Here is a 25,000-nt window from a genome sequence, read left to right as displayed (position 1 = left end):
AACTGCCTCCTTACTGTCAATTTAGATAGGAACGCCATCCATCCTCTGAATGCTCTAGGTCTCTAGTCTGATCCATCCATCCTCTGAATGCTCTAGGTCTCTAGTTTGATCCATCCATCCTCTGAATGCTCTAGGTCTCTAGTCTGATCCATCCATCCTCTGAATGCTCTAGGTCTCTAGTCTGATCCATCCATCCTCTGAATGCTCTAGGTCTCTAGTTTGATCCATCCATCCTCTGAATGCTCTAGGTCTCTAGTTTGATCCATCCATCCTCTGAATGCTCTAGGTCTCTAGTCTGATCCATCCATCCTCTGAATGCTCTAGGTCTCTAGTTTGATCCATCCATCCTCTGAATGCTCTAGGTCTCTAGTCTGATCCATCCATCCTCTGAATGCTCTAGGTCTCTAGTCTGATCCATCCATCCTCTGAATGCTCTAGGTCTCTAGTCTGATCCATCCATCCTCTGAATGCTCTAGGTCTCTAGTTTGATCCATCCATCCTCTGAATGCTCTAGGTCTCTAGTCTGATCCATCCATCCTCTGAATGCTCTAGGTCTCTAGTCTGATCCATCCATCCTCTGAATGCTCTAGGTCTCTAGTTTGATCCATCCATCCTCTGAATGCTCTAGGTCTCTAGTTTGATCCATCCATCCTCTGAATGCTCTAGGTCTCTAGTCTGATCCATCCATCCTCTGAATGCTCTAGGTCTCTAGTTTGATCCATCCATCCTCTGAATGCTCTAGGTCTCTAGTCTGATCCATCCATCCTCTGAATGCTCTAGGTCTCTAGTCTGATCCATCCATCCTCTGAATGCTCTAGGTCTCTAGTTTGATCCATCCATCCTCTGAATGCTCTAGGTCTCTAGTTTGATCCATCCATCCTCTGAATGCTCTAGGTCTCTAGTTTGATCCATCCATCCTCTGAATGCTCTAGGTCTCTAGTTTGATCCATCCATCCTCTGAATGCTCTAGGTCTCTAGTCTGATCCATCCATCCTCTGAATGCTCTAGGTCTCTAGTCTGATCCATCCATCCTCTGAATGCTCTAGGTCTCTAGTTTGATCCATCCATCCTCTGAATGCTCTAGGTCTCTAGTCTGATCCATCCATCCTCTGAATGCTCTAGGTCTCTAGTTTGTGGCTGTGAAGTTTCATGAGGCTGTGATTATCCTAGAGGTCACCTCAGGTCATTTTATACAGTGAAGTCAATGAAATGTCTCCTATGGGGACTAACATCATCACACATGAATCCAGTTGGGCTCATTGGATCCACCAGAGTCTCAGCTTTACAGTGAGACATGATTTATGTAATTTAAAGACTGTTTAGGGACCCCAGGATGCAGAAATATTCAGACACACCATTTTAGAATAGGAGACAATAACACATTTATACTGCATGTGATTATCATAAAGTGGGCATGTCTGTAAAGGGGAGACTCGTTGGTACCCATAGAACCCATTTACATTCACTGATCTGGAGGTCAAAGGACCCCCTTGAATATCGCCATGCCAGTTTTTCCTTCTTAGCGTTATTTGGTGTTATTCCCAAAAAGCTAGCATGACAGTGATTCCTTCGGCTCTCTAGTTCCAGATGATAACAGCATCTCTAGCTTGTAAACTCAGCCAGCAACAACCTCTGAAAGATCGAATCATAGCCGTCAATGTTGAGGGGTCACAAACATGTTGAGATCGTCCTCGGTCCATTAAAGTGAAAAACATTTCAAGTAGGGATGTCCATAATTAACCGTTTAACCGTTAACCGACAGTAAGCATTTTAACCGATCAACGTTATCGGTTAAAAGAAATGTTAATAATGAATTAAAAAGTTGAGCGTCTCAGAGGAGTGGCTCGTCTCTTTAAGGAGAAAAGTTGGTCCACCTTAACAGAATATTTTTCCAAATATGCATCCCTAATTTCAAGTAATGCAAAAGTAAAACAACTTCAATCATTAGAACTGAATGCATTTAATGAAATCAAAGTTTACAGTTTAAAGCGGTTTCATTGTGATCAACATATCTCTGAGTCCTTCCAGCTACTCGTAGCAGCGTTGAGGCTTTTATCCACCGTGATCACAAACCTGCAGCGACCAGCAGATGATCAGACGTCCAGTGTAATCTGGGTGATACTGTGGCTGTCAGCTGTGTTAGTATGACTGTTGTTATCATGGGTGGATGCTAAAAAACACAATCTATGTACTAAAGTGAACTGATAAAGAGCCACAGATAACCGTCCTCCACCAGAACGAGTCTGTCCTGGATTTACTCGCTGGTGTTTGTGCACTTTGCTGGATAATCCAACTCAGCAGGCCAACAGGTCAAATCCTGTCTGAGTATTCGTCATATTGGCGTCCCTCAGAGAGGTGGTCCCGGCCCCGAGGCTTCCATCGCTGTTCACCGCTGGGCTTCACAATGAATTGTCCTGTTTCCTCCAGTGACCTCCAGTGTGACTCTACGGCCATTCACAGTGCGTCTGGTTATCATAGAGTCAGGCGGTCCACGGTGTCTGTTCCCCACAGAACTAAACCCTGCTGGACCGCTCAGTTAAAGGACTACGTGTGAGCTTTTCACATCATCATCTAGGAAGGTATTCCTCTGGGAGTCCGCTAAAGTTCCTGCTCTGCAGCGCTTGGTCAACAGTAAGAATGAAGGGGTCGATCATCTGTCTCATGTCGGGAGTGAACGGGTCAAAGGAGGGCCGCTGGGCCCCCGAGCGTTTGAAGTGTCCGTCCTGGTTGCTCTGGGCACAGAGCAGCCTCTCCTCCGTCATGCTGACGTTGAGGAAGGCCGTGATGAGACGGATCTGAGGGAGGAGAGCCCTCTGCAGCTCCTCGTAATGCACCACCAGCAGACGGCGTCCGAACGTCAGCCAGCTCAGAGCGTGGGACGCCCACCACGGGGCGTAGCTGGAGACGAACTCCGGCCATTCTGCAGGTGAAAGAGAGCACAGTGTCGTAGTTCAGCTCGACTCCACTCACTTCTGATACCAGGTCCTTTTCTGACTAATCCCACTAATCTGTGAGGGAATGTCTTTATTCTTTGATTTCTGGGTTGCTGGATAGTAAATGTAATCAATAATTCAGCCAATGATCCTGATCTATTTGACTTCAGGACGTCTCTGACTACAGACATGCTGAACATCAAACATTTAACTGGATTCATTTAGAGATTTTACAAAGTCAAAGTCTCTAGAAGTGGATGACTCTACGTGTTCCCTTTATGATCTAGAGGTAAACAAGTAATCAAAATCACATTAAATCATAATATTGATCAATACATATCGAATCAGCACCCAAATATGATGATAGTATTGAATGGGGAGATGGGTGTATCGTATTTCTGTGCATACCTCCAACCTGTTCTTTTCATGTATATATATATTTGACTATTCCTGTACACCCGTCTACCTCAGGATTATTTCTCATTTGAACTGCTGCACTATTTTATGTCTTTGATTCTAATCAATCAATCAAATTTTATTTATAAAGCACCTTTCAAACAAGTCAAATGTGATTCAAAGTGCTGGACTGACGATTGACAAAAATGTAGTGTTAAAAATGGATTTAGAGACTAATGCACCAAAACAACCAATATAAAAGTTTATTGAATAAGAAAGCAATAAAAGATGGGTATTTAAGATAATAAAAGATAAATAAAATACAAGGAAATAAAAATAAAAATAAATAAAAATTATGAAATTACACAAAATAAGCATAATAAGATTATAATAAAAGAGATAATAATGATCAGCAATAAAATGTTGATTTAATAAAATAATGTAAAATAAACACTATAATGATGATAAATAAAATAAGTATTAAAAATAAAACCCATAAATTCTAAAACACAACATAAAGCCAGACTAAATAGATGGGTTTTTAGTTTACGTTTATAAATATTAATATTCTCAGCTCCTCTGGAAGGCTGAAAGCAGAAATGTTTTTGTTCTGCTTTGTGGAACAACTAGAAGAGAAGACCTGGAGGATCTGAGGATCTGAGAGGCCTTCTGGTTCATAGTTAGATTTCATTCCAGTGGTTTTCTTTGTATTTGTATGATCATTGTTGGAGGGAGCTTAAGAACTAAGAATCACTGTAACTGTTCTGATATGACAATAAAGAGCTGGGCTGCAGTACCTCTGCTCTTCCACTGGGCGTCCGTGGCGTGTCCTAGATGTCCGGCACACTTGCGGTTGAATTCGGCCACGAGGGAGCGGTACGGGTTCCGGATCAGCAGGATGGCAGAGTCGAACATCTCGATCTCTTTCTGGCCGCTCTCGTGGGTCTTTACGCAGATGCTGCGGCCGCTCTTCCAGTAGTCCTTCTCTCCTTTGAAACCTACCAATGAATAAATGAGTGAATAACGGTCAGCTGAGAGGCGATACTTCACACCGAGCTCAATCTCAGACGCTCGTTTCCTCCCCACCTCTGTTGTACAGCGTGCCGTCGAAGTAGAAGCTGCCCGTGTAGTATCCGGTCACGAGCTCGATCAGGTGTCGTACCCAGGTGTTGCCTGCGCCGGGAAAACTAGAAAGAGCCACCAGGGAGCTGGATCTCTGAGGCAGGAACATCCTCTCTTTGCACCGGGAGTCTGGAAGGAGACGTCGGGTTTAGTTAGAAGACAAAGCAGAGCTGCACCACCACATCAGAACATATCAGAGAGGCCAGCATGGATTCATCTGATGGGACACTGATCACAGCGGTTGGTTGCAAGAGGAAAACAAAATGGACCAGAGTTTGAGATTTCGGGTCTGATCTAAGTTTGGGATGTACGCTGCGTTCAAGAGCAATTTCCTCATCAATCATGCTCAGTGTCCCCCCGAGGAAACAACACTATACTCCTGGACAGAGTCGGGGAGGAGACGAGTCTTAGCTGAGGATAGTTTTACAGGAGGAGAGAGAGGCAGCGTTAAAGCAGCACTAATATGATTATGAAACGGGCTCTACATCATGACAGTAGTGTGCAGACATCGTCCCATCTCCCTCTGTAGAACCAATCAGAATAACCCAGCTGCATTTCAGCTGCTGCTGCTGTCAGCTCTTTCTTTCTACAGAGTTTGTCTTTTAATGTCCATTTCATTTCATTATAAACATCATTTATATTTATTTTAGACAGAGAAAGGTTCAGAAACGTGTGGTAATTTATAAATAATAGTAATAATCCACCATTAAAACTCCGTACTATATTCATTCATGGAGCTCTCCAAGTCACTGCATGTTCTACAACACTGTCCGGCACATATTTCAGAATAAAAGCCTCGTGTTAACAAATGAAGGAATTCTGTCCACAGAAAAAACGCTTGAGGTCTTTTATTTTGAAATGAAAGCAGGAAGTGTTGATTTAAAAATAAGTCTTTACTTTTTTTTCATCTCCGTGACATACTCTACAGATAGAGATGTAAACTGTAGTAATGTTGCTGATATGATGTTAATATACTGTCAATAGATCACTTTCACTGTCTGTTGCTGTGAGATGCGCACGGCTCGCGTCAAAAATAGGTGAGACCTCTATTCTCTAGAAGAGACGCAGCTGAAACGTGTGTGAGACGCTGCTGACGGTCCTGGTGTGTCTGGGGCTTAAAGCTTCACGTCATCGGAGGTTCAAACAAGAAGACTGACATACAGTAGGGTTGTATCTGTATAACTGAATATCTCACCGAGCACAGGTGTGTGATACACCTGGTAGTGGTCCTGCTCAGTGGGAGCTGTGGGGGTGGAGTTGCTGGTGTGGTTCAGCCCAGTGTTCCCAGCACACTGCTGGTTGTCAGCCTGCTGACTGAGACTGAAGAGAGAGGACGTCCACGTACAGAAACAGTGGGGCTTCTTGAACACGGCCAGCGGGAGCTCCTGCAAACCAGAAAGCACAATGTTCTCCATGTCTCTGTATGACTCATCACAATTATTCCTCCCTCCAAAGACCACCCATGGGTGATGTGTCAGCTCCGTTCAGCAGGAACGTCTGCAGCTTCGCTTTCCATTATTCCTTCTCACTTCTCCAGTTACAGGAGGTCAAAATGCTCAATGTCAACGCACGAGGACAGACCGCAGTAAACCTTTTACATGCACACACACACACACACACACACACACACACGCACACAATAGTCACGTAATTTAATCTATTTGATTTGTGTACAATTCAGCGCGACTTTCAACAACCACAGCAACACGGGACGCACCTGTCAATTTACGCTCCAGTCTTTTCAAAATAAAACTACTTAGTTAGGTTTAGGAACAGATCACAGTTTGGGTTGAAATAAGTCCGAAAGTTGCATAATTTAAAGTTCCTGTATGTAAGTTGTTCCAGGTATAAATCCTTGCTGGTCGGTGTCTCATGCGTGCCCCCGTGTGTCTCCGCTGTTCAGACTCAGACTCCAACACAAACTCCAGTGAAGCACCAAACTCTCTTGGTTGTATCTAGTGAAGCTGTTAAACAGTGTTGACCGCGGTCGGAGGACGCGGGGGAGACCGTAGCTTTGGTCTCCAGGACCGGAGTCTCTGCTCCTCTGCTCCTCTGCTCCTCTGCCTGCCTTCACTCACACACCACGCTCCTTCTCTCTCTCTCTCTCTCTCCACCTCTCACGTGCATGCTGCTCACTCCACACTGCAGAAGAGTTAGTTTAGCTCTGAGAATATCTAGTGAATGTTCAGTGGACGTTTGTGCAGAAATAACTGCTGCAGCTCCTCCAGACCAACAGAGGTTTCCCGTGTCTTGTGAAGTGACGGGGCTCCGCAGAGAGAAACGTTGTCGTCTCCGACCAAAACTCCGGCGTCTCCCCCGTTCCCTCCGGCCGCGGTCGGGAGGCTGAGGCGGGAAAAGCCAACACTAGGATCAGCATTGATTCATGGAGAGACCTTGGTCTGGTCAGCTAACATTACTGCCAAGCAGCTGAAATATAGAGTGATATTGTGCTTTTAGCTGACGTGTGTCTCCTCACTGTGTTGAGCGATGCTCCTTCATGTCTATGTAGAGCGAGCACAAGCGCCAGCAACAGGACGCTGACTTTAGTTGACTTAACGGACACAGGTGATGCTGTTAACAAGACATTATGATTCTTACTAACACTCCCTTTAAGTACAGAAGTTACGTGACAAATAAATCAACTTTGGCTTGTGGTTTCACCCGGGACACGGACACCGTCTCCTTGGCGAGAGCTCTGTGTTTTTAATCACAATGCAATCACCGCCTAATGCTGTAGTTCTAGCAGCCATTTCACTGCAGCATCCAGACTCTCTATTTCTCTTCAGAGACACATTAAACCTTTCATATTCAGCTAAACCCAAGGAGCTCTGTGCTCCCACATGTGATCTCCTAGGAGTGGAGACGGCTCTCTGAGCTGCGGTCCTCTCCTGGAAGTGGAGAACCGCCGCTACACCGCAGAAAGCTGCGTGCAGTAAACTGATCATCAGGTGTGTGATTTCAGAGGACTGATCCAAACCTTATCGGTGCAGGTCTCGATGCAGGACTGTGTGGTGAGGTTGGGCTGGAGGGAGTAGACGGGGAAGGTGCAGATGGTGTTCTTTGGCAACTTGAAGCAGCCGCGGTAGTGAACATTTCTGACTGGAGAAACACAAATACACACCAGGTAATAGTTGCATACTAGTGACGTCATAACAAACATGGATTCACCTGCTTTAGGAAGGATTTCCATTCATTCTCTGACGAGGGAAAATAAAGGTTTTACTGGGAATTAAAGAGTCATATTTCTAAAAATAGAGTAACTTGACGTCGGGGTTGAATTTAAATGATCCGTCCCTAATAATTACATTCCTATACTTAACTCTGGAGTATAATACATTCAAAGCTCCAGAGACACTGAACCCTCCAACCATGAATATTAATACTGGAGATGGTATAAACTCCTTATAGAATATGTTTGACCTTACTGTACCGTATCTTTAAAGAACAGAAAACTGTTTTAGTATAATTTTCCACATATTAGGTCGACCCACAGCTCTAACAGTCACACGCTGACATGTTCCTCATATATGTTGTTCTTTTAAATGAAATACACCGTCGGTTAAATCACATCCAAGCTATCTGTGACGTGCACCGGGCAGACGGTGTGTGTTCTGTGATACTCGCCTGTTTAATCAGCCTAAAATCATGAAGCAAAGAGCCTCAGATCAGTCAGATGAAGAGCTCCACTCAGCCTCTTTGACCAACGTATTTTACATTATGAGCATATTCATCGTACAAATGTGACATCGAGGATAAATATACATCTGTGGCTCTAAGTATGGAGGACGGAAACTAGAATGCAAAACAAAATAAATAAATAAAAAATAAATTAAAAAATGCCAAATTAAATAAATAAAAAATAAATGTAAAAATAAATCAATTTAAAAATAAACAGAAGAGTAAATAAAGAATGGAATTAATACAAAGATAAATAAATAAAGAATAAATGCAAATATATATATATATAACAAAATACAGAAAATAAATAAATAAAAAATAAATAGATCAATTTAAAAATTAATGAAAATAATAAATATACATACATAAATAAAAGGGAAATTTAAACAGAAGAGTAAAATAATAAGGCAGTTAATACAAAGATAAATAAATAAAGAAGCAAAATTTAAACAAATATAAATTTGTCACATTTTATTAATTAATTAATTAATGGCTACGTTTATTTTAATATTATTTTGCAACATTTAATGACTACTATTTATTTATTTATCAAGTAATTTATTTATTAATTTGTTTTTTATCTTGGCAGGTTGCGTCCTCCACACTAAGACGATTCATATTGAAGACAAAAGCTTTAGAAAATGAATAAAGGTAGTTTAATGTCCTGAGCTGGGCTCTGTGTGTTTCTGAGCAAACTGGACTCAGACAGGAATAAGTGGTCCGTTAGTTGTGGACTATTTTCCGCCATGGATTAATACACATTTAGTGCAGTGGGTGCTGCAGCACCCTGGGGTGTCCTGAGGACAGATGAAGGGTATTGTACAGCATGTACAGTAAAGACATGGAATATATCTACTATATTATCACTCAGACTGGTGACCATGGTTTCTCTAATGCAGCGAGCTGTCCAGGACACGAGCTCTGCAGGGGCACGTCAAACACATATAATGACTGTCGGAGCGGCGACGGAGCGACGAAGCTTTAACTTCATCACAGTAACAGTGAGAAGGAGTTAAATCAGCCTTTACGGAGGTAACCACCTCACAGCTCTCTGTAGAGAGAGAGGAGACGATCTGCTAGTCTGCCCAGCAACACAGCCTAAAACCGACTTCTCCAGAGAGATCTGAGAATAGTTCTTTATTATTATTATTACAGTTCATATGTATCACATATTATACATCAAGCTGAACATATCTATGTGTTGTGTGTGTTTAATCTCTTTCTGTTTTGAACATGTTCTTGTCTATGAGGGCTTGTTGTCATAGTGAAAGAAAGAACTGAATCATAACTCAGTTATACACAAAGTTCTTCACATCATAGCAAAAGATTATAACGTTTATAATAAAATACGTAGGGATGCAGCGATACCACTTTATTCAGACCGAGTACAAGTACTTCCATGTGGGTACTCGCCGATACCGAGTACCGATACGAGTACTTCTCTGTGCCTAAAGACCCTCGTTAACAGCCAGCTGGAGGGTGTGAGCGACACACGGCAGGCTGGGGAGTCCCGCATACGAGGCGGTGCGCCGCCACCGGCTCTAGGTCGCCTAGGAAAGGCTCGGGGCGAAGGTGGCTCGCGGCCGCAGCTTTACAGCGCTCGCCGCGGGGTCGGGCGCACCACCGTAAAGTGGTATTGGTGCCGTTTTGCGAGTACGAGTACATGAGCACAGTATCGGACCCGATACTGTCAAAGAAATTAGTGCGTTAAAACAAATTAGCATTAATGCGTTATTATTGTGTTAACTCTGATATCCCTGATATATACAGTACATCTGCATAAAGCAGCATATCTGTCCACTCCCATGTTGATAAGAGGATTCAATACTGGACTAATCTCCCTTTAAGGTTCATTCAGAAGAGATAAATAATGTGTGATGAATTCTGTAATGGATCTACAGCCCTGGTTCAGGTGTGATTAACTCTGTAATGGATTGACAGCTCTGGTTCAGGTGTGATTAACTCTGTAATGGATTGACAGCTCTAGTTCAGGTGTGAGGAGTGCAACATGTTTTCTTTCTTTTTGGAGCCTTAAAGTGTAAAGCGTTGAGTTATCTCTCCGGTCGTGTGCAGCACCCAGCGAGCAGCTCGTGCAGAGAATAAATAGCATCCGGTCGTGTGTGTCTTCCCCCCCGATGAGAAGCTGACTCACATTTTCTGTGACCCGGCAGCTGCTCCTCCACCTTGTAGATGGAGAGTCGGCCCACACCTCCGCAGGGAGACCCCCTCTCACCCCGACACACCAGACTGCAGTCCTCCTCGGGAGCCCGTGGGCTGCTGATCCGGTTCCCGCAGTGGCATTCAGCTCCGAACTCCAGACCTGCAAACTGGTACCCACTATCCCCACACAGACAGACAGACAGACAGAAACACGGTTACTGCCCTCGCCGAGGGCATCGTGTAACCTCCAGCTCCGGCCCTCAGGCTGAGCCGTCCCTCAGGACGTCAGTTAACATTTCAAACTTCTCATTTAACTCTCGGTCGTTAAGCGTGTGCGCTGCGTCCCCTGTGATATCTGTCAGTGCTTCTCTCTCTGCTCTCATCCTGCCTTCTTCTATCCGAGCCACCGTCACCTCTGATCTGTACTTTACATATCAAGGCTGTCGTGACTCATCCTCTCGTTTTATCCTCCCTCCTCGGGAACGACGGCGACCTCGTCAAAGATGACCTTTTCATACGTGTCCTTTGAAGCCTCCTCATAAATTGACTTGACTTTTTACTTTTACTCATCTGGGTAATTGGCCCACTCAGGTAACAAGCATGACTGCTCTCTATGCTTAGTGGTCCGTCTGACTGCATCCGTCTGTCCTCTGCTGTTCTGTTTCAGCGGAGCGATGCTGCTACCTCCATGCTAACATATAAAGAGGAATACTTCAGCTCTGATTTCAGTGCAGCTCACACCGACCCAATCACAGGGATTCAGCGCGGCGCCACAGGAAGGCACATATCTAACCTCTGATTTATTCACTGACCGCTGTAGTCAGCTCATTCAGCTCTCTAACACATCCACACCTCCCTCCTTCCTTCTTCTGCAATAGATCAAGCCTTCTGTCCTGGCCTGCTCTTCACTCTCACCCCCCCCTCATCTTTTACTGTCATCCAGCCACCTGGCTCTCTCCGCTGGCTGCGAACACAGGAGGCATTCATGGAGGAGACTGAGATCCAAAGCATTTACTCAGACAGCAGGCCTTCTGTGGTCCCTTCGCAGGAGCCCGCCATGAACGCATTACCTTTCTGAGCAGGTGTCTTGACACAGAGAACTGGTCATTTTGCGCAGGTCATAAAGCACGGTTCCTCCCAGCGCCCGCTCGCTGGCGTTGTGCAGAAAGCAACCCATGTAGGTTCCTGCATCAGAGAGAGAGAGATAATCCCTGTTAGGCTCTCAGCGAGGGAAGAGTTTGAGCTACGAGAAACAGTTTGAGCTAAAATGAATCTATTAGTCAGTCAGAGAAAACAACTTAGATAATCAGTTCATCATTTAAATAATATCTTAAGACATTATTTATCTCCTCAGATGTTCAGAGCTGCTTCTGTTCCTCTGTGTTGTGTGATGGTGAATAAACAGCGTGGGGGGTTTTGGATTGTTAGCTGGACATAATAAAGCAGTCTGAAGGCGTCACCTACACCTCGGGCAACGAAACATCTTATTGACTAAATGATTCATCAATCAAACTAATTGTCAGTTTATTCGATGATGGGAACAATCCCAACACGACACGAACTACACCCAATAGGAAGTTGATCTTTAGGTTTATTCTTTAAGCTTTGAGGAAAAGAAAAATGAGGATGAATTCCTTTAATAACTAGAACTAGAGACCATCTAGTGATGATCACACCAGCTGCAACGCCAACTGTGTGTGTGTGGAGGAGGGCCGTCCTCACTTCCTGTACCCGTACAGTACTTCCACCGTCCTGCTCGGATCACACCAACCTTCACTTTGATTTCAACGCACACTTCAACACATTCTCACTTCCTACTCGTCAAACCGCTCGGTCAGTGCCCCTCGGCAGCGGAGACCGACGTACGGGGTTCCCCTCTAGCGTTACTTTAGGATGGATCAGGGACGGCGTATCAATATACGCTCGTTACATGCATCCTTTCAAAATAAACTTCACAGGAAGTTAGGTTTAGGCAACTTAGTCAGGTTTAGGAAACCTCAGTTTACATGTCTCCATCTGTAGAATATGTTACGGAGATGAAAAAAAAGTAAAGACTTGTTTTAAATCAACACTTCCTGCTTTCATTTCAAAATAAAAGCCCTCAAGCGGTTTTCTTTTTCTGTGGACAGAATTCCTTCATTTGTTTACACGAGGCTTTTATTCTGAAATATGTGCCGGACAGTGTTGTAGAACATGCAGTGACTTGGAGAGCTCCATGAATGAATATAGTACGGGGTTTTAATGGTGGATTATTACTGTTATTTATAAATTACCACACGTTTCTGAACCTTTCTCTGTCTAAAATACATATAAATGATGTTTATAATGAAATTAAATGGTCATGAAAAGACAAACTCTATGTAGAAAGAAAGGGCTGACAGCAGCAGCAGAAATGCAGCTGGTGTGAACACCCGACGCGTGAATAACGCAGCCGCCACGTGCTCCTGACGCTCCTGGTGTGTCCCAGGCTTCACTCTATTAATACTACGTCACTGCTCCGACCGTCTGTTAACACTGCGGGTGGGTTTAGACTGGAGTTAGTTGAAAGCCCGGTTCGTCACATACTGTTGCTAAAGGGCACCTCTGTGCGGCGGTTACTGATGCCGAGGGGCGCTGACCACACGGGGGTGTTTGATGAGTTGGGAGTGTGAAGGGTTTGAAGTTTCATAACTTCGTCTTGCACCGTTGCGGCGACAGACGTCTGTCCACAGACTGAAGTAGAACCAGCAGGTGAGTCTGGAGAGTCTCACCTGGTGGTTCTATTTAAACATTTAAGAACAACCCCAGCGTCTCTGTCGTCGCTGGTATTAACTGTGAGTACACTTTGCATGTCAGACATCTCACTGATGTGTGTGAGCACAATGCGCACCCCCCCCCCCACCAATTAGCTGTGATTTGGACATAAACCAGACTTCCTGTCTTTACTCTGGCACTGGCTTCGTCCTCACACGGTGCCAAAGCATCCTCTGCATCATCACTTACTCACAGTTATTATACACGCCAGCACGTACTGTGAGCCATAATATCCCACTAATTTATGACATGACAAGGCCTTATTTATCATCTGATTCCTACATTACAGTGAACCTATTGACTTGCACTAGAATAGAAAGCAGTCCTGCAGAAAGAAGCATGTAAGGTATAATAGGCTCTGACAGACTATTATGATGCTCTGACGAGATTAAGACTGGGTATAAAACGTCACCCAGATTCCCTCTTTGATGTGATCCTCGTCTTCTTCACCACGCTGGAACATCAAACTCAGCTCAGCCGACACATAAAGTCTCCTTTAGAGACACCCGTCTCGCTGTGGAAGGGAGCGTATGCTTCTCTTTTGTGTGCTGACTTAATTTCCATCTTTCCCTTTGGGTCTGAGACGGTTATATTTATAGCTTCTATGCTACAGTAGATGTTTTTACTCACTCAGGAGCTGAACTGTATGTTGTGAACAGTCTCTTATAGTGAGTGCATGCAGGTAACTCCTCAATGTTGGCTTTGAGCTTTATGCACAAGCTGTGTATGTATTTGTATTCATAGATGTTTTAAAGGAGGATTCATGTTCATGTTTACAACCAGCATCAAAATAAATCAGGGCTGTCAAAGTTAATAACACCCTAACGCAAATTATTTTTAACGCCACTAATTTCTTTAACGCAATCGATCTCTTGGAGGTTGTAGCGGCTCAGTTTTAAAGATTCTGGTATCATCTGAAACTAGAGAACCTGATGAATCCATCGGTACCAACCATGTCAGACTAGCTGGTCAGGAAGGAGGTTAAATAACGCTCCAAACTAGGCTTGGGCGATATAACAAGATTATTGTTAGACTGTAGGGATGCACTGATACCAGTATCGGGTATCGGGTATCGGGTCAGATACTGTGATCATGTACTCGCAAAACGGCTCCGATACAACGGCACTGATACCACTTTACGGCAGCATGACGTTGACCTCTCGTCACCATCTTTCGGGTGCTCACGCTCCACCGCCCCGACGGTGCGGGCGAGACGGGCTGGTGGTGTGCCCAACCCCGCCGGGCCAGGATCCCACCTTAGCCGGCGCACGCCGGCCCTCACTTTAATTGCTCCACAGGATTTTGCTCGCACCCTCTGACTCGCGCGTGCGTTTGACTCCTTGGTCCGTGTTTCAAGACGGGTCGGGTGGGTTGCTGACATCGCCGCAGACCCCTGACGCCTTTTACGTGGGCCTGAGGCACGACGCGGTTGGGGTTCACTGAGGACAGTCCGCCCTGGTCGACAGTCTCACCGGGAGCAGGGATCCCCGTCACGGTGCGGCGAAGTCCGGGCGGGGAGCGCTGTAAAGCTGTGGCCGCGAGCCACCTCCGCCCCGAGCCTTTCCAAGCAGACCTAGAGCCGGTGGCGGCGCACCGCCTTGTATGCGGGACTCCCCAGCCTGCCGTGTGTCGCTCACACCCTCCAGCTGGCTGTTAACGAGGCTCTTTAGGCTCAGAGAAGTACTCGTATCGGTACTCGGTATCAGAGAGTACCCAAATGTAAGTACTTGTACTCGGTCTGAATAAAGTGGTATCGGTGCATCCTTATTAGACTTGATATTGATTGGCCTCAATAACCAAACAATATTGACTTATGTTGAATTCAGGGATTCCTCCAGTACATGTAAAGCCTGGCGGGCCTGATGACTCCCCGCCGGGCAAAGCATCGGGGAGTTATGTATTTTGAAGATGTTTTTTAAACTAAAATGTGTTCTACAAGTAGTGAACTCTCTTAAGGAATAACTCAGGAGGTTGTGTGCTTAACGTTAGCGAGTGTCGGTGTTTGTGGTCAAGAGAGAGACAGACGGACAATCACATGCAGTTTGGGGCAAGTCCTAGTGAAGTCAGCACCCTGACACACTGACAGATGTTGTTGCCTGTTGCAGTTTGACATGTTATGATTGGAGCATATTTTGAGATGAATCTTGATTAAATATTAATATAGTATATGGATCGACAGCCCTAACATAAAGTGATCTGTCTAAAGAGGATTTAAACAGATAGCAGAGTGGAGGACTGCAGAGACGTGGCAGCGATGTGCACAAACAGATAAGATGGACGCGAGCGATGGAGCGTGAAATCTGTGGCCGGCCGAGCGTCCCCGTATTGAATTTGTGATTCCATCAGCCTGCGACGTCCTCTGAAGCCGTCCAGCCTCGTCGTGCCGGGTGAGGCCGAGTCGCCGGCCGCCTCGGGAAACAAACACTGGAGAACACCGGCAGCTGCTGCCTGAAAGCACTGAGAGACCGGAGGCTGCCAACGTCTGCGGCAGGAAGCATCTCAAGAGGCATCACCAAGGTGAGCCCCCACCACCCCCTCATCCACGCAGCGGGGCAGGTCATCGCTTTAATCAAAGTGAAGGAGACGCCGCAGGCAGCTGCAGCTGAGGGTTAATGGAGGGAAGCAGCCCAACTCCCAGACATGATAGAAACGACTGCACTTAGGCCCGACACTGTGGCGCTTTCTTCAGCACGAAGACAGATGGCTGAGCCGAGCTGAGCTGAGCTGAGTGTCCCCCACAGGACGGGACGGAGGAAGCTAACGACAGGATGGCCGAGTATACCAGGACATGTGCCGCTGCCACGGGTAGCATGTGCACCGTGTGTGTCCATTAAAGAAGGTTCACCGTCTCGCTGCTGGCTCTATAAGATCCTAACAGATGTGAGGAGAGTCCTAGAAACCACAGCAGGGAGGGGGTCAACACGTGGTGTGCTGAACCAGGACGGGTCAGAGAGAGTACCAGCTCTACAGGGCTACTGATGTTTACTGACAAACCTCAAATACATACAGTGTATATATAGTCGTGGGTACCCATAGAACCCATCTACATTCACATATCTGGAGGTCAGAGGTCAAGGAAACCCTTTGAAAATGGACATGGCTCTGGTTCCCTCCACTAACAGGAAGTGTCTAACTCATTTCTGGGTTTGAGGACTCATCCCTGCAGCTCTCTGCTGGTAATAACTGATCTCAGATCATCTCTCATGTGGACGGTAGCAGCTGGACAGTCAGAGGACTATTCCTATATGTTATATATTATACATTATATATTATATATATTCCTATATCCAGAGAGAGCTCAGTAAGAAAACCAAACCTGAAACAAGGACAGAAATAGGATGTCTACGACCAAACCACCTGCACCTCCTGACTACCTGAAACTTACAGGGGAATCTGAACAATCTACATAAAAACCAACTATATCAGGTAATATCTCCACAGAGAGCGGCTCCTACTGTGCAACCCCGGTGATATGTCTTACTCCTGATCCCTCCGCACGTCTCTGGGCGTGTAATACTTCTGATATGTACTTTTCATATCAAGGAGTTTGTGACTCGTCCCTGCGAGGCAGCAGACACAAAGCGTTCTGCATCTCCCACTTTTATTATAACATGTTTGAGTAGGTAGAGCTCATGGATCTATATCTGAAAATGAAAATGCAAACCTTTCCACCTGGCTGTGTAATGTTATTATTAAGGCTGTCAATCCATTCACATGTTTAATCACCATTAATCACATGATCGTCCAGTTAATCCTGATCACACGTTATTCATCTGTTCATTAGTCCAGTATTTAATCCTCTTATCAACATGGGAGTGGACTAATATGCTGCTTTATGTAAATGTATGTATATATTTATTATTGTAAATCAATGAACAATACAAATCAATGACAGATATTGATCAGAAACCCTCACAGGTACTGCATTTAGCATAAAACAATATGCTCACATCATAACATGGCAAACTGCAGCCCAACAGGCAACAACAGCTGTCAGTGTGTCAGTGTGCTGACTTGACTATGACTTGCCCCAAACTGCATGTGATGATCATAAAGTGGGCATGTCTGTAAAGGGGAGACTCGTGGGTACCCATAGAACCCATTTACATTCACACATCTGGAGGTCAGAGGTCAAGGGACCCCTTTGAACATGGACATGACCGTTAGGAGCGTTATTTAACCTCCTTCATGACCAGCTAGTCTGACATGGTTGGTACCGATGGATTCATCAGGTTCTATTGTTTACTATGATACCAGGATCTTCAGTATCTTCACTCAGCGATTACGGCCCAGCAGAGTTTTAAGAGGTTATTTAATAATCACAAGTTGCATTAATGCGTTAAGGAAATTAGTGGCACTAATAACTAATTATTAATGTTTTAACTTTGACAGCCCTGTGTCTGTAACACCACTCTGTACTGTAAACAGTGAAAACAAAGACTGAACAGCAAACTACAGACCTGAAGATATTATATTATAATACATATTACAAACACTGAGATTAGAACTGCAGGCCTTTAACCTCACATAGTATATGATGATATTAAATCCCTCTTACTTTTCCTTATATTTAATCCTTTAGTAGAGCCTGGCAGATACAGTATACTGGATGAGCATACACAGATACTGGAGGTAGATACTGATGTACGGTATGAATCAGCCAGTGAATATATAGATAAATAAAGATATATGTAAGTCACCGTGTTGTCGTTGTACAGCCCTGAAGTATATTTACTACATCACTGGATCACAAGTCTTTGATAACCATATTTAAGGGAATCTTATGAAAACTATCTGTGTATGTTTTTAGGTTCTGATAATAATACTAATGTGTTATCGGTACCGGTCTCTCTGGACTTCAGCTGTGAGATTGTGTTTGATGGATGAGAGCAGTTTAATGACGGCTCACCGTGGCCGAACGCTTCACAATCGTCCTGATTTAGCTCCTAATCATTAGTACTCCACTCCCAGTGAGTAGAAACACTTTACCAATAACTGTCCTCTTCATTCCTCTGCCTTTAGTTTACTAAGTCACATCACTGATACACAGAGTATGACCTGGGTGTAACATGAAACTATGACTGCAGCTAACAGTTCTCTTCACTGTTGATGAATCTGTAGATCCATTATTTCATTCATTGATTATTAGTCAATCACAAAATCACCATCTCTCTGAGCCCGAGATCACGTCTTCATAGTGGTTTTATACGACCAAAAATAATAATAATTACAACAAACAGAGGAAATCCTCCCGTTAAAGGAGCTGGGACGGCAGATTCAGGTGTTGTTGATCGATCAGTGACTGAAAGGAAGAGATCCACGTGTTGGGAAATACCAGGATTTGCTATTTTGTGGTTTGATGAGAAGATTGATACCAGTGTTATCTCTAGTGATGCTCATGTACTCGTACTCCATCACTCGCACCCGTACCACTTTGCGGCAGCGCGACGTTAACCTCTCGTCACCATCTTTCGGGTCCTATCGCACACGCTCACACTCCACCTCCCAGACGGTGCGGGCGAGACGGGCTGGTGGTGCGTCCGACCCCGCGGGTCCCACCTCAGCCGGCGCGCACCGGCCCTCACTTTCATTGCGCCACAGGGTTTTGCTTGCACCCTCTGACTCGCGCGTGCGTTAGACATTAGACTCCTTGGTCCCTGTTTCAAGACGGGTCGGGTGGGTTACCGACATCGCCTCAGACCCCTGGCGCCTTTTACGTGGGCCGAGCCTACTGAGGACAGTCCGCCCCGGTCGACGGTCGCACCGGGAGCAGGGAGCCCCGTTCCTCCACGGCGGGGAGAGAGGGCGCAGCGAGCACTTTTTTCCACGGCCCCGGGAAGCATCTTCGCCCCGAGCCTTTCCAAGCCGACCTAGAGCCGGTGGCGGCGCACCGCCTCGTATGCGTGACTCCCCAGCCTGCCGTGTGGCGGTCACACCCTCCAGCTGGCTGTTAACGAGGCTCTTTAGGCACAGAGAAGTACTCGTATTGGTACTCTAAGTACTTGTACTCGGTCTGAATAAAGTGGTATCGGTGCATCCCTAGTCATTTCTGTACTCAACAGCCAGGAGACGCTTAGCTTAGCTTAGCATAAAGGCTGGAAACAGGGCTAGCGTGGCTGCGTCTAAAGGCAACAACATCTGCCAACCACTGAAGGTAACATATCTTTATTAGGGCTGTCAAAGTTAATGCTGTTTGAATGTGATTTTTAGGTTGTAGCGGCTCAGTTTAAAAGCCAGAGTGAAGATAATAATAATAATAATAATAATAATAAAGATACTGGCTCTCTCTCAGCCCTTCAAATCTATAAATAGTACACTTGATTAATACTACAATAAATAAGACAATATCTGAGAATACAATTATAAAACAACCTAAAAACCATAAAACATCCATAAAACAATCCATAAAACAATCCACAGCTCTGCATTCATTTAGCGTTAATATTCAGTAGTCTGACCGCCTGAGGGTAAAAAGTGTCTCTGAGGCGAGAGGTCCGATCTCTGATGCTCTGTAGGAGCTTCCCTGAAGGGAGATCAGAGAACAGACTATATGCTGGATGGCTTCTGTCCTGCAGGATACTAAGAGCTTTCTTCCTGCAGCGATGATGTAACTGTGGTAACGGTGATCTAATCATTGTAGATGCTGTTTCCTCATCAGGAGTTTGTGGTCACATGATGTAACGTTGCCAAACCAGACCAGTATGCATCCAGTTAAGATGCTTTCTATTGTGGACCGGTAGAAGCTGATGAGGGTTTTAGTGGACATACCATGTTTGTTTAAACACCTCAGAAAATAAAGTCTCTGCTGAGCCCTTTTTATGACCCAACTGATGTGCAGGGACCAGGAGGGGGAGTCAGAGATAGGGATGTCTACGAGTCAGAGATAGGGATGCCTGCAGTAGGAACTTGAAGCTGTTGACCATTTGGACAGGAGAGTTATTTATATCAACACGTGATTGAACAGTTTGAGTTCTCCTGAAGTCGATTAGAAGCTCTTTAGTTTCTACGCATTAAGGGACAGATTGTTGTTGTGACACCACATGGTCAGATCTCTTCCCGACATGCTAGTCTGACATGGCTGGTACCGATGGATTCATCAGGTTCTCTAGTTTCACATGATACCAGTACTAGTAGTTGTAGTAGTAGTAGTAGTAGTAGTAGTAGTAGTAGTAATAGTAGTAGTAGTAATAGTAGTAGTAGTAGTAGTAGTAGTAGTAGTAGTAATAGTAGTAGCAGTAGCAGCAGTAGTAGTAGTAGTAGCAGTAGCAGTAGTAGTAGTAGTAATAGTAGTAGTAGTAGTAGTAATAGTAGTAGTAGTAATAGTAGTAGCAGTAGCAGTAGTAGTAGCAGTAGTAGTAGTAGTTTAGTTTCAGATGATACCAGTATCTTCACCGTAGCCCACAACACCCTCGGTGTTCAGGGGTTCATTTGTTGTCGACTTAATGAAGCAGTCGTTTCAGTGACTGACTGAAACTGAGTACTAATTGAATGTGTACGGTGGAGGGTTATGAATCATATCACAGGTAGTGGTCTGGTTTCAGGGCATGTGGCTCAACAGACCTGGGCAGTTTAACTCCGTGTGCTGGGGCTTCTGGGTAATGGTGTTTAAAAGGAGTCTCTGCCAGATGGCTGCTGCTGAAACTGATCTCCTTCCTGCCTCCACCATTCTTCATCTGTATCCCTCTCCTCATGTAGCGTCTGTTTAAAGGAAGGATGAAGAGCTCCGTGTAGGATGCTTCTCAACAATGAGCTGAAGAACAAATGTTCCTCTGGAGGTAACTCCATGGTATTCATCATTTCAACAGAATGACAGACGTCCTGACAGGCCACTGTTAAACAACGGAGTAAACCTCCAGTATAGTGGAGTGATGGCCACGGCTCCTTCACACTGAGTGTGAGTCAGGAATTATATCATTTTCATCTTCATAATTTATTCTCCAGAAACGACTTTGGTTCTTTTCCTTCTCTGGTTTTTAGAGGATCAGTGAGCACTATCCCTCATCTGGAAGGTCTGAAGCAGCCACCAGTAAAATGTCCTATAAATGTATAATGACACTCTTCTAAATGTTCTGAGGTCATGATTATCTCTTCGTAAACGTCACTGAAGCCTGTTGTGGGCGCGCCGTGTGCAGAGAGTGTGTTACCTCGGCTCCAGGCCATCGGAGCTCAAAAAGTAAATCACAAAATAGAAAATAAACTTGTGTGTTTGCCCCTTCATCTATTATTCACCAGCAAAGCCAGCGACTCAGGCTCACCAGGATATCTCACTCTCACGTATCCTCGCTGCCACGGCTCTGTTTCAGATAGCCTGACGCTGTGTGATGTCTGCTGCTGTTTAACGGCAGTAGAGGTGCACCACCTCGGATATACCAGGTCAGGTAATGATCGGCTGAGATGAGACCACACAACCACCAAGTCCTTCAGGTCAGATATCTATCAGGACGTGCCTGAGGTCTGGAACCAGCAGCTGCTTATTGTCTCAACACAAGTCATTAGACTTAATTTAGCATTCACATAGTCAGCTGGTTTAAAGAGTGTTGAGCTGATTATCACCCTCATGTTGTTAACGTCTCTCTGGAACACTAATGAATGTATATAGGACAAGCAGTGGCCGGTGGTCACGTGTTAACATTAACACATTAACACTGGCAGTTAGCTAGAAGGAGAGTTTAACACAGTAGTTTAGACCTGGACTAAAGATAGCACACCTGGACTAAAGACAGCACACCTGGACTAAAGACAGCAGACCTGGACTAAAGACAGCAGACCTGGACTAAAGACAGCAGACCTGGACTAAAGACAGCAGACCTGGACTAAAGACAGCACACCTGGACTAAAGACAGCAGACCTGGACTAACGCGTCAGACCTGGACTAAAGACAGCACAGGGTCAACTCGCAGCAGGCTCACGGCAGTTAAATTTAATCTATTTGATTTGCGTACATAGACACAAATTTCCCTTTTTCTCATGATGCTCAGCACGACTTTCAAGTCTTCAGTCTTTTCAAAATAAAACTACTTAGTTAGGTTTAGGAAAAGATTGCGGTTTGGGTTTAAATATCGATGGAAGTGCCGTGACTTAAGAACGGAAACTATGTGACGAATATATCACGCTCTTTATGCATCCCAGTTCACAATTACGTGGATTACATACAAATTAATTTTGTGACGGTTGATAATCTTCAATCAGTCGAGTAGATTTTAAAAATTATCCAACTGAAAAACAGTTGTTACCATCTCTTATCCAATGAAAGAGGCTAGCAGCACTCGCTCCACAAGTCCATAGACCTGGAGAGAAAGTCACCAAGTCATCAACACGGACAGTCCGTCAAGCTAGCAACTGGTGGAAGACTCAGGTGATGCACAATGAGTGCATGGGCAGAGACTCAGGTGATGCACGTTGAGTGCACGGGCAGAGTGCTCGCAGGTAGACAGGCAGGCAGCCCGTTCAATCATTTCATTCAGAAATGATTGAACGGGCTTATTACAGTCCTGCGACAGCCCAGCCCAGTCGCACAGCAGTTCGTGAAATAGTCACATGATTGAATGTATTGATTCATGCACATAGACATAAATTTCACTTTATTTTTTAGAGGGTTCAGCACAAAATCAATTGGTCAAATTGATCAATTTCATCAAATTGGGTCAAAAGGAGGTCGGTCTTACTGTCCCGTGTGAAACCACAAGTCAAAGTTACAGCACTTCCGGAGTTAATTTAACCCAAACCGCAATATTTTCATAAACATAACTTAGTAGTTTTATTTTGAAAAGACTGGAGTGAGAGTTGACACGTACATCACATGTTGTTGGACATTTGTAGGAAAATGCACAATAAAGATCCGTTGTTGAAAGTCGTGCTGAGCGTCATGAAAAAAAGAGAAATGTGTGTCTATGTACTGAATCAAATAGATTACATTGGTGACTATTCCAGGTGTTGGACGGCCACAGATACCGGAGTGTTTTCTTTATTCTGTCAGGACATTTGATTTGATTGATTGCTGTCGGGATGCATTGAGAATGTTTCTAACATCCATAACGCAGCCTATCTTTACGTAGTATGTACAGAAACAGCTGTGTAGTTCTTTACCTTTATGTCTGCTGCTCCGGTGGAGAGAGACTCTCTGCTCCGGCGTCTCCGGCAGCAGACTGTGAAACCAGCGGCGGTGCAGGTGTTGGACCCCCAGGCTTTGGGAGGCGGGCCAGTGTCGCCCCGCCTTGGCTCCCCCTCCGGATGCGGGCTGAACTGCGGCCCATCTTGAACGCGCCCTCACGCCCAGGCCCGCGGTCCGGAGGGCGGTAGGGGGCGCCGCGAGGGACAGCAGAGGTGGCAGGCTGGCGAGGTTGGGCTGGGCCACCCGGACGCTGGAGCGCTGCAGGAGCAGGATGCTGCCCGCCATCAAGTAGGCGATGCCCAGACAGAGCAGCAACATCTGAGCCCGCTTCAAGAGGCAGTGCAGTCTGTAGTGGGGCGCCACCATCCTGTTCACCGGCTCTCACCTCACTGGAAGGCCATCAGACGGGTAACCTACTTACAGCTTCATAATCTAGCAAAGACCTGCAGCATCTGGTAACGTTGTACACACGGTGTCCTGGTCCTTCATCGTCCAATAGCAGCGGTGGAACAATAAATGTGTCACAGCGGAGAGGGGTTTAATATCCGAGGCTGTGGTCACCGGCTCCAGGAGGATCCTCGGGGGGGGAAAGCTGAGGCACAGAAACAGAACAAAGTGGATTTAGAGCAGTAAAGGGTGTTTCTCTCTGAGCACAGTCTGAGGGAAGGAAGGGACGTATGTGTCTGGAGGATTAGATGCACAGCTCATGTTGACATATGGACTCGTGTTTCTGTCTCGCAGCATCTTGCAACACATCCCTCGGTGTCTGCTGCTCCGCTGCCTCCATTCCTGCCATTTGTTTTTAATTCAGAACCAGGCCTCCAGTTGTGTTCCTGTAATGCCTGTTAGGTCTCTGAGTGTGTGTGTGTGTGTGTGTGTTGGGTTCCTGCTCTACCAGCTGCTTTTTAAGAAAGGGAACGTTAGCAGGGCCGGTTAAGGCATGTATAGGCCATATAGGCGGTCGCCTAGGGCACCCCCACTGGTTGCCCTCTAAAAAAACTAGTGATGCACCGATACCACTTTATTTCAGACCGAGTACAAGTACTTACATTTGGGTACTCTCCGATACCGAGTACCGATACCGAGTACTTCTCTGTGCCTAAAGAGCCTCGTTAACAGCCAGCTGGAGGGTGTGAGCGACACACGGCAGGCTGGAGAGTCCCGCATACGAGGCGGTGCACCGGCTCTAGGTCGGCTTGGAAAGGCTCGGGGCGAAGGTGGCTCACGGCCGCAGCTTTACAGCGCTCCCCGCCCGGACTTCGCCACACTGTGACGGGGCTCCCTGCTCCTGGTCCGACTGTCGACCAGGGCGGACTGTCCTCAGTGTGCCCCTACCGCGTCGTGCAGCGGCCCACGTAAAAGGCGCCAGGGGTCTGCGGCGATGTCGGCAACCCACCCGACCCGTCTTGAAACACGGACCAAGGAATCTAACGCACGCACGAGTCAGAGGGTGCAAGCAAAATCCCGTGGCGCAATGAAAGTGAGGGCCAGCGCGCACCGACTGAGGTGGGATCCCGGCCCAGCGGGGTCGGGCACACCACCGGCCCGTCTCGCCTGCACCGTCCGGGAGGTGGAGCGTGAGTGCATGTGATAAGACCCGAAAGATGGTGACGAGAGGTTAACCTCACACTGCTGTAAAGTGGTATCGGTATTGTTGTATCGGAGCCGTTTTGTGAGTACGTGAGCACAGTATCGGACCCGATAACCGATACTGGTATCGGTGCATCCCTAAAAACAATAATAAATAATAATTATATTTTTTTAAATGCTGGTGGGCACCCTTCCTCATTTTCTGCATTGAGGTAAC

The 25,000-nt window shown here is 45.7% G+C and overlaps 1 protein-coding gene across 3 annotated transcripts in view; it reads right to left on the bottom strand.

Moving 5' to 3' along the window:
• Positions 1 to 25,000, bottom strand: part of wscd1b (WSC domain containing 1b) — a 27,956-nt gene that overhangs the window by 377 nt on the left and 2,579 nt on the right. For 2 of the 3 annotated variants that reach the window (XM_037749373.1, XM_037749374.1), the window contains exons 2-9: positions 23,169 to 23,785; positions 11,360 to 11,474; positions 10,282 to 10,466; positions 7,429 to 7,550; positions 5,647 to 5,836; positions 4,416 to 4,580; positions 4,127 to 4,327; positions 1,941 to 2,920 (exon numbers count right to left, since the gene is read on the bottom strand). In XM_037749373.1, coding sequence (XP_037605301.1) covers positions 2,568 to 2,920; positions 4,127 to 4,327; positions 4,416 to 4,580; positions 5,647 to 5,836; positions 7,429 to 7,550; positions 10,282 to 10,466; positions 11,360 to 11,474; positions 23,169 to 23,559 — 1,722 coding nt within the window. In that variant the 5' untranslated portion in view covers positions 23,560 to 23,785 and the 3' untranslated portion in view covers positions 1,941 to 2,567. Of the gene's footprint in view, positions 1 to 1,940; positions 2,921 to 4,126; positions 4,328 to 4,415; positions 4,581 to 5,646; positions 5,837 to 7,428; positions 7,551 to 10,281; positions 10,467 to 11,359; positions 11,475 to 23,168; positions 23,786 to 25,000 lie in introns of those variants that run through there. The other variant, XR_005203944.1, reaches the window with a different exon arrangement.

Source organism: Sebastes umbrosus, chromosome 17, assembly GCF_015220745.1.
Source record: "Sebastes umbrosus isolate fSebUmb1 chromosome 17, fSebUmb1.pri, whole genome shotgun sequence".
Classification (NCBI taxonomy): Eukaryota; Metazoa; Chordata; class Actinopteri; order Perciformes; family Sebastidae; genus Sebastes; species Sebastes umbrosus.
This window is presented reverse-complemented; position numbering and strand designations above follow the sequence as displayed.